The sequence below is a fragment of the Chlamydotis macqueenii genome, chromosome 8 (genome assembly GCF_036417535.1).
Source record: "Chlamydotis macqueenii isolate bChlMac1 chromosome 8, bChlMac1.mat, whole genome shotgun sequence".
Taxonomy (NCBI): Eukaryota; Metazoa; Chordata; class Aves; order Otidiformes; family Otididae; genus Chlamydotis; species Chlamydotis macqueenii.
In genome coordinates, this window is record NC_141563.1 from 425,483 (window position 1) to 435,448 (window position 9,966).

General features: G+C 54.3%; 1 protein-coding gene across 1 annotated transcript; it reads right to left on the minus strand.

Annotated features, from left to right (window-relative positions):
- Window positions 1-6,195: 6,195 nt before the first annotated feature.
- On the minus strand, window positions 6,196-7,149 carry LOC147599773 (olfactory receptor 14A16-like). Its single transcript, XM_086753538.1, has one exon. The coding sequence runs from the start codon at window positions 7,147-7,149 to the stop codon at window positions 6,196-6,198; it is 954 nt and encodes a 317-aa protein (XP_086609664.1).
- Window positions 7,150-9,966: the final 2,817 nt, after the last annotated feature.

Below are 9,966 nucleotides of genomic sequence, written 5' to 3' on the forward strand. Positions count from 1 at the left end.
TGTAATAAAACGGATTTCCTCAGTCCCAGAGTCTGGAGATACGGTTTTTCTTCCAAGGTGGAGGCCAGGAACAGGCTGAAGAAATGGCCCCTATGAGCTGCTGCTGGGGTTCTCCCTGGGGTAGCACAGGAGAGCGTGGGGCGATGGGCTGGGGAATGGGCCTGGGCTGAGCCTTCAGGAGTGGGTGCCCAGTGCCAATGGAAATGGTCAAAGACCAACAGCGATCTCCTGGGATGATGTCTCTGTGGCTTGTGGGCACCAGTGCTTGGCACAGCAACAGTGCCAGCTCAGGGCCGTGCCCGAGATGACATCCCTGCAGAAGAGCAGTTCTATTTCTGCATGCAGCAGTTCAGGCCGGCTGTTCTGTCAGTGGTGCCACAGGAGCATCCAGGGGACCCCCGAGTGAGGAGTCTCGTGCTCAGGACAGGGACTGGCACCCAGGGGCTGTGAGAACTGGGCAATAAGGATCTCTTTGAGACAACACCAGCAGACTCAGGGAGATGCTGGCCTCCATCTCCTCGGGCCAACTGCACTCTGGGTGGCATGGACAGACTGAGAAGGGGGCCCAGGACCTTCATCACACTCCAGTCTCCCACCAGCCATTTCCAGCATGGGCTGCTCAGCCCAGGTTTACAAGTGAGTCTGGCTGCGAATCCAACTCCATCCTCCTGCTGCACTCAGTGCCAGTACCCAGGAACAGCCCGCCCTGTCCGGCCTCTCTCCTGGCCCAGACCCCAGCAGACCCCGGAGGAGGGCCGTCTGTAAAACCCCACGCAGGACAGAGCCGCAGCCGTGTGCCCTGGCAGCAAGGTAGGCCACCAGCATCCTGGGCTGTGCGGCCAGGAGTACGGCCAGGAGATGGAGGGAAGGCATTCTCTGGATCACTCCATCCAGAGTTCAGATCCTCAATTCAGGAACGATGTTGGCAGGCTGGAGGGGGTTCAGCCAGGGCCCTCAGGACAGCCAGGGGCTGGAGCAGTTTGCCTGTGAGGAGAGGCTGACGGAGCTGGGCTTGTCCAGCCTGGAGAAGGGAAGGCTGGAGGGCCCTCATCCCAGCCTCACAGTACCAACAAGGAGGCCAAGGAGAATAGAGAGTCAGTCTCTTCACTGTGGGTCATTGTGGGAGGAGAAAAGACAATGGGAGGAAGGTGAAAGAGGAGAGGTTCAGCCAGGACGGAAGGAAAACTTTTTTCCCCGGGAGCTCAGCCAAGTGCTGGATCCGGTCACCCAGAGAGGCGGTGCAGTCTCTGCCCTCGGGGGTTTTGTAACTCGGACTGAATCAAGCCTTGAACACCTTGGTCTGACCCTGTTTCTGAGCAGGTGGGACTGCAGACGTCCCGAGGTCCCTTCCAACCTCCAGCTTTGTTTTTAACTAGAGCAGAAACCTTCTGGTTTAGGGACAGGAAATCTCCTGGGCTGTAAGTGACCATTTACACCAATTTCTATACCAGTGAAGAAGAGTCAGCACCTCAGCGCGACTCCCTCTGTGAAAGAGTGAAAAGTCCTGGGCAAGGAATTGGGGGTGGGGAAGGGGGGAAGGGGCTCTGTGCACCACACAGAATGATCGTGTTTTTATGCCTGTTGGGCTGTCAGATGTCAGTAAATATCAATGCAAATGAAAAGAAGAAGAGCTGAAGACAAACATGCAAAGCAAAGGAATGTGTCAGCAGACTTTCCAGCTTTTGCTCACTTTTCTGGGTTTTCTCTTTTTTTTTTGAAATGGAAAAAGTTTTCCAGGATTGGGAATGGATGTAGGACACAAATATTTTCAGCTGCAGGGACACAGACACCTGGTGCCAGTGCAGATGCCCTGGGAACTCCTTCCCAGCTTTCACCTGCAGCTTGCAAGGAGCTCTGGTCTCCCACAGTTCCTGTGTGACAGATGCCAATCCCAGGCCAGCACCTCAGATACCCCGAGGCCCCTAAAAGTGGCACTGCCTGTTCATGGCCAGACAGCTAATATGTTACTGGAAAGGTGCACTGTCTTATTTTTTACATTTAGATAAAACATACAAGCACATTTTCCTCAGCTGAAGCATTCCAGCTCTTTTAAGAAACGGCAATGTTTCCCCACCATGACAGAATGGAAACTGCGAGGAAGTGTACTTACGGCAGGAGGAGAAGCATTGGCCTTCCCCTGTACGTGCGTCACCACTACTCTGTTATTTCATGTCCCTCCTCATTCCGGTGTTTCCACCTCTTCTGATGTCTAAGGATGTCTTTCAGCAGACTAAATGAATGCAGGCCCTTCCCATGGCTCCCAGGTTTCCTCATCTGCTGGCTCTTTGGTCATTCACCGGTCTGGTTTCTGCTTTGAGCCTCAGGGAGTTAGAAACTTGCTTCATCTTTCTGGAGTCTAATTAACTCTGAATTGTGTTTACATCTGTCCTTTCTCACCTCTCTGCCTACAAGTGTTCCTGTGCAGTCATCTCTTGTGAAAGGGTGGAACACGTTAGACGCTGCCTGGACGTAGCATGCAGCTGAAGAGACAGTCTTAACGTTCATTAAATGTTCTTGTCCATGAACCTGAGTGATTGCGAGGACATTTGCACAAACCTTTCCAGGAGTCAAAGTCGGAAGCAAAACCCAAAGGACCTTGAAGCATTGCTGGGTCCCTCTGAGGGCCACGACTGACACAGCCTCTCCATGGACTTGTTACAGCAGATAACTGGAGGCCATGCTAAGAGGCAGGCAGAGGTAAGGACCAGGCAACGCTGGTGCTGAGAAAACCCTTGGTTTGTTTGACAAAAGATGATGAGCAAGGCCTGAGCCCCATCCCTAGGGAAGGGAGCTCTTGTCCCTTAGGTGTTGCTCAGGGCTCTTCCTGCACATGTAGGAGGTGCAATGCCACGTGAAGGAGAACGGTTTCACACTTCCCGGCCTCCTGGGGTGGGTGAGAGTAGACAACAACACCCCATTGCCCTGAGGATGATGTGTCTCCTGTTAGGCCTCAATGGCAGGGTCATCAGCCATAGCCAAGGGGACAAAGACCTCCAACCTTGTTCTCACAACAGGATCTCCCTGCCTGTACTGGTGTCTCTTCATCACCACTGCAATCACAAAGCCACAGGCTGGTCCAGAATCCCTCTGAGGGACTTTTGCACCACAGCACTACCCTCACAATAATATTTCTTTATCCTCAGGTCTACTCTGGTCCTCCAAAGCTGCAGTTTCTGACATTTATTCCTTCCCATGCTGTTTCTCACCACCAAAAACAAAGTGCCATCATCTTGGTAAGAAATTTTCAAGCTGTCTTGAGCTACTACTGTTGTTCTCTCAGCCACCACTTCAGCAGGCTAAAGAAACCCATGACTTTCAGCTTCTCCAACCATGACCCCAGTCGCTTCTTGGAAGACTTTCTCTGGTCACATGACATTTCATAGAAGCATAGAATAGAATCATAGAATCATTAGGGTTGGAAGGGACCTTCAAAGTTCATCCAGTCCAACCCCCCTGCAAGAAGCAGAGACATCTCCAACCAGACCACATTGCTCAGTTTCCTCATCCAACCTGGCCTTGGATGTTTCCAGGGATGGAGCATCCACCACCTTTCTGGGCAAACTGCTCCTGTTCCACCACTGACCATTCCACTGCCATTGTTTCCTAATATCTAATTTAAATTTACTTCCCTCTAATTTGAAACCTTTACCCCTCGTCCTGTCACAACAGGCCCTGCTGAGGAGTTTCTCCCCTTCTTTCCCTTAGGCCCTCTTTAGGTCTTGGAAGGCCACTATAAGGTCTCCCCAGAGCCTTCTCTTCTTCAGACTGTAGAGCCCCAACTCTCTCAGCCTGTCTCATACTAGAGGTGCTCCAGCCCTCTGATCATCTTTGTGGCCCTCTTCAGCACTCGTTCCAACTGGTCCATGTCCTTCTGATGTTGGGGGCTCCAGAACTGGACAAAGTACTCCAGGTGGGGTCTCACCAGGGCAGAGTAGAGGGGCAGATTCCCCTCCGTCGACCCTCTGGCCACGCTCCTCTTGATGAAGCCCAGGATGCAGCTGGCTTTCTGGGCTGCAAGGGTGAATTCCAATTCAAATCCTCATGTTGAGCTTCCTGTCCACCCTCACACCCAAGTCCCTCTCCTGAGGGCTGCTCTCCATCCATTCTCCACCCAGCCTGGATTTATGCCTGGGATTGCCCCAATGCACGTACAGGACCTTGCACTTGGCCTGGTTGAACTACAGGACATTTGCATGGGCCCAGCTCTCCAGTCTGGTCCCTCTGGATGACATCCCTCCCCTCCAGTGTGTCGACGGCACCACACAGCTTGGTGTCATTGGTGAACTTGCTGAGGGTGAACTCTATCCCACTGTCCATGTTGCCAACAAAGATGTTGAACAGAGTCAGGCCCAATATGGACATCTAGTCTCATGCAGCCTTAGTCTAGTTTCTGGTGAAGCAGCACTAGAAGCCAAAAAGTCCCACACTACTCACCAGTAACAGACGTCGATGTGTTACCAGGGGTCTCTGGGGTCCCTGGAGCCATCGCAGTGACAAGGGGGAGAGCACTGCCTGGGGTAGGGCTGTGGCTGGCACGAGGAGGTTGGGTCTGCAATGACGTTCCTGGGACAGTTTCTCCTGACTGTTCATGCAGCAACCAGCCAGGCTGGATAGCTGGTCTGAGGGACTCTTCTTGAGAGCCCCCATGGGCATGGAGATGGTCTACAGATCCCCAAGTTCTCCTCTCTATGCTGCCTTTTCTCGAAGGGGTCACAGAGGCTGCCAGCCCCACAGAGGAGCCAGGCGACCCCATGTCCTCTCTCTGGTCACAGCTGGGCCCCAGTCCTCCAGCACAGCTCCAGCTGAGGAGCCTTGTCCAGGTGTGACTTTTAGGGTAAGGATGACACATGGGGGGGGGAAGGTCATCTCAAGGACATGTGCTGGCAATTGGGACTGAAGGACCACAGCAAACTGGCGTGGCTTCTGTGTCAATACTTCAGTGCAAGCACTGACACAGGGTCCCAGCCTTCCTTTCCATTCCACCCTTCAGGAGGGACAATGGCACTAAGCCATGGCAAGTGGTGGACAGCAATCCTTCTCCAGCCACTTCACAGGCCTGGTGGAGCACCAAGGCAGTGAGGACTTCTGGCTCTTCACCATGAGCGTGCTTTAGGCTCCCCAAACTCTGGGTATTATCCTGGAGTAGCTGCACACTGGATTTTTTCTCTCCAAGGTCATTTCCAGCCCTGGTCAGCTCCTGTCTGGTCTCTCCCCATGTCTACTCTGATCTGTCCGGGTGCTCCTGGCCCCTTCCCTGTGACTCCCACAGGGCCCCAAGCTGGCAGTGATGCTCTACAGAACCAGTGTGCTGCGGGACCATGGGGTGACCCCCAGTGGCTGTGCTGGTCATGTTGGGAAGGAGATGCAGCTGGATGGGCCACGCTGCCACTGAGCTCCTTCCCAGCCGTCCAAAGCTGTGGAATGGGCTCAGAGCATTTCTCCTGACGCGAGATGTTTTCCAGTGCGCACACTGAACCATCTGTGGGCTTTTACTGAAGGAGACATGAGTCACCCCCCAGTCTCTTTTTCATTACCTTGCTGGGTCTTCACAGCCTCCCCTGGCACAGCAGAGCTCTTGTTTGCCTGTGAATACTTAAATATAGCGTTGTGCCTCTGAGTGACCCCACCTTGGATGGTCCCTTCTATTGGGAAGCCTACCCCCACACACATGGTGTCCCTGTAGGTGCCCTCTGCTCTTCTGGGGTCTCCAGATTCCCCTCAGAAAGCCAGGAAGCTTCCACTCAGCTCTGCTGCCTGCAGGAGAGCCCTGGGCAGGCAACTTTGAGCCCCTTCACTGTCTCCAGTGGCACTGGGCAGCCACAAGTGAGAGCTGAGCTCAGACCTCGCTCCCCAAAATGTCTCCCTGTGCCCTCTGCCCATCAGCCCACTGAGAACCAAGCTCAGCCACAGGCCATGGCTGTTCCCTGAGCCTGGTCCTGACTTCAGCAGGAAGAAGAGCCCAGCCTTCAGGAGCTGCCCTTGGGAAACACCCTTTTATTACCGAGCTGATACTCAGGAAGCTCTGAAAGCTCTGGAAGCTCTGACACTGTGACGGCACATTTACCAAAGACCTCTGCATCATTCGGCTCATGTCCTACACCTGAAGATGTGAAGTGAATACAAACATTACTGTATGAACATGACATCAGAGCTGAAAAACAAATACAGCACAAGCTGCCCTGAGGAAACCTACGATCAGGCTGTGAGGACAGCTTGCTGCTGCTGAAGCTGAACCCATTGAATCAGTTTCTTCAACGCTTCTTTGAGCTCCTGGTTCCTCATGCTGTAGATGAGGGGGTTCACTGCTGGAGGCACCACCGAGTATGCAACAGCCACAACCAGATCCAGGGATGGGGAGGATATGGAGTTAGGCTTTAGGTAAGCAAACATGGCAGTGCTGATGAACAGGGAGACCACGGCCAGGTGAGGGAGGCACGTGGAAAAGGCTTTGTGCCTTCCCTGCTCAGAGGGGATCCTCAGCACGGCCCTGAAAATCTGCACATAGGACACAAAAATGCATGTAAAACAGCCAAAAAATAAACAGGATGTAACCACAAGGATCCTGACTTCCTTGGTGTAGGATTCTGAGTAAGAGAGCCTGAGGATCTCAGGAATTTCACAGAAGAACTGGTCAACAGCATTGCCCTGGCAGAGTGGCAGTGAAAATGTGTTGGCCGTGTGCAGGACAGCGTTGAGAAAGCCACTGCCCCAGGCAGCTGCTGCCATGTGGACACAAGCTCTGCTGCCCAGGAGGGTCCCGTAGTGCAGGGGTTTGCAGATGGCAACGTAGCGGTCGTAGGCCATGATGGTGAGAAGAAAAAATTCTGCACCTAACAAGAAGAATAGAAAGAAGATCTGTGCAGCACATCCTGTGTAAGAAATGGCCCGTGTATCCCAGAGGGAATTGGCCAGGGATTTGGGAACGGTGGTAGAGATGGATCCCACATCAAGGAGGGAGAGGTTGAGGAGGAAGAAGTACATGGGGGTGTGGAGGCGGTGGTCGCAGGCTATGGCAGTGACGATGAGGCCGTTGGCCAGGAGGGCAGCCAGGTAGATGCCCAGGAAGAGCCAGAAGTGCAAGAGCTGCAGCTCCCGTGTGTCTGCGAAGGCCAGGAGGAGGAACTGGGTGATGGAGCTGTAGTTCGACATTTGGTCCCTCTGGGTATGGCTATCTGTTGAGAAGCAAAAGGCACTCCTGTGTTAGGTCAGACTTCTCTGAGCAAAGCGTATCACACGTCTCATAGCAACCCTGCACTCAGACTCTTTTCAGGAAGATCTCCCTGCAGCTCCCTCACCTGAGCTCTGGGCTTTGCTGGCTGAGAGGACCATCGGGAGGAGGGCCTCTGTAACAGGCCCCTGAGGAATTCCTCTAGCTGTGCAGTGAGAGGGAACTAGGACAGGGGGGTGATCTCCAATTAAATGTACTCGTGTGCTGTCAAAGGGCTTTTCGACATCATTGTCCGCAATTTCCCCAACCGCAGAACAGAGCTGAGGGGTTTTTTTTTGTGTTTATTTTGTTCCAGTTGCACCTGCCACATTTAGGAGTGGTTTTGGACAGTTGATGTCCCTGGCATTTCTCGTGCACTCCACGTGAAATCCTGTGGGTCCTGAGAGGCAAAGGGACTGTCCCTCAGTGCAGAGGGAGGAGAGCGGCTCTGCCCATCAGTCCTGGTCTCAGCTGTCCTGCGCTGGCAGGCTGGAGCTGGAGGATGATCACACTCAGGGGTTCCCCTGGAAAGAAACTGGGCACTGCTGAGAGCAGGGAGACCCAGGTTCAGAGAGCAGATTGACAGACTCCTCGCCTTTTCTCAGGGTGCCTGAGGAGGATCTCCTTCCTCCCCTCCCACACTGGGACACAGAGGGGTTGTTACAGTTGCCCCATAAAGCTGCTCGACAGCATTTCCATGGCCTTAACACCGAGGTGTCTTCTCCATGGGAATCCTAGGTAGCACACAGAGACTATGGGAGACTGGATAAGTCCTGAGGTAGAGCTGAAGCTGTGAGAAGCCCTGACCCATGCAGCACTCTCTTGAGAGCAGAAGGACCCTGTCCTACCCTGCTGGAGGTCACTACATCCACTGAGATCTTCCCCTAGCAGAGCTGTGGGGAGATCCTTGGACAGTCGGAACACTGACGCTGCCAGACAGCAGAGTCCCTGCCCCAGCACAAAATCCTGTGTGGTGCAGGGACCCTGCTCTGAAGGACAGCCCTGGGCACCCCTGCCTGCACACCCACCTGCACACCCCTGCAGCCATCCCTGGGAGAACAGAGACATCACGTGCAGTCCTCTGATGGTGCAGCAGGGAAGCCCTGCTCTGCAGTGTGTCCTCCTGCTCCATGCCAGAAAAGCCAGGAGAGTCATCTTAATAGGTCCTACTGACTCTGCTGTGTGCCAGGTCTAGGAGACATTTCCAGGAATGCAACCGCATTGCCCTGCAGCCTAAGACTTACCATGTCAATTGCTGTGAAGATTTCTCCCCAGGTGAGCTCTGAGCTGCCCTCCCAGCCTAGACTGCTAATAATGTCTCTCTCAAGTCCCTCCCCTCCCGTCGCTGCCTGCAGGCAGAGCCCTCAGCCCTGCTGCGCTTGTCAGAGGAGTTGCTCCTGGGCAGAGCTGTCTCTCTGCAGCTGCCCGCTTGCCATCAGCTCCCTCCATGCCAGGAGCCCAGCCCAGCCCAGCCCAGCTCAGCAGAGAAGGCCCAGCCCAAGGTGGCACTTTCTCTGTCCCCTCGGGGCTCCCTCCAGGTGTCCCTGGGGCTGCAGGGGAACCTGCTGCCAAACAGCCTGCAGCCACCACTGGGGTTTTGCTCCCGCACCTGGGGAGGGACACTTCCTTCCAGTAGTTTAATTTCATATTTCAGAGAAATAATGAGGCTTAAGAATCATCTTCTCTTGTCCCATCATCAGGCAGGGCACACAGACAGGGATGGGGAGTCATCTCTGTTACATCTCCTACTGATTCACCTGAGTCAATTTGGGCATCTCATTCTGGGACTGTAGTCCTGGGGTCAGAAGGGGACTCAGCTCTCTCCCACACCTGCCACAAACACACTGGAGGTTGGATTCCTCTTCCCTCAGTTCAGGTGTTGATGAAAGAGGCACCTGCATGTGAGCTCCTTGTATCAGCTCCCATGGTCATCAGTGGAGATGGAGGGCAGGAGTGAGCTGTGCAGATGCCAATGCATTGAGCGTTGCCATCAGTCAGAGGCATCGGCCATCAGATGCCGTAGCTGAGGCAAGGTCTGTCCCTTCTTCTGCCCAGCAGCTGCAGACATTGCGTGCACACAGAGTGTATCACACTGGGGTGGTTACTCACCCCCATGGCCATACAGCCAGGGAACACAACAATCACTTCCACGCTGTGCCTGTGTTCTGGTTTTGTTAGTGAGGGGGGCCTAAAGGTGGTAGCTTCTGTAGGAAACTGCTAGAAGTTGCTCCCCTTTGTTTAGTGGACTCGGCCAGGCCTAGGGCAGACACACTGCTGGCCAAGGCCGAGCCAATTGGTAGCAGAATGTCCCGTGATAACGCCTCTGCGATAACGTATTTAAGTAGGGGAAAACAGAAAAAAAAAAAGGAGAGATGTGAAGCAGCTGAGCGGGGGGCAGAGAGGGGGAGGCGCGAGCGCCATGAGCCTTGCAGGCCTCACCCTCTGGCCTCCCGCCGGGCAGCCGACTGGGCCCAACTTGGCCTGGCCTGGCTGCAAGAAGTGGAGAGGAGATGAGAAGTGAATAAGATGTAAAAAGGATCCTGAGAGGCATCTGCCAGCCTGTTGTGAGGAACGGCTGCAGACGCCAAGGTCAGTGAAGAAGGAGGGGGAGGAGTAACGCGGCTCCTGGCCAAGATTCCTCTGCAACTCGTGGTGAAGACCATGGTGGAGCAGTCCATGGAGGTCCACAGAGGGGCAGAGATCCACCTGCAGCCCATGGAGGACCCCACGCCGGAGCAGGTGGAGGCCTGAAGGAGGCT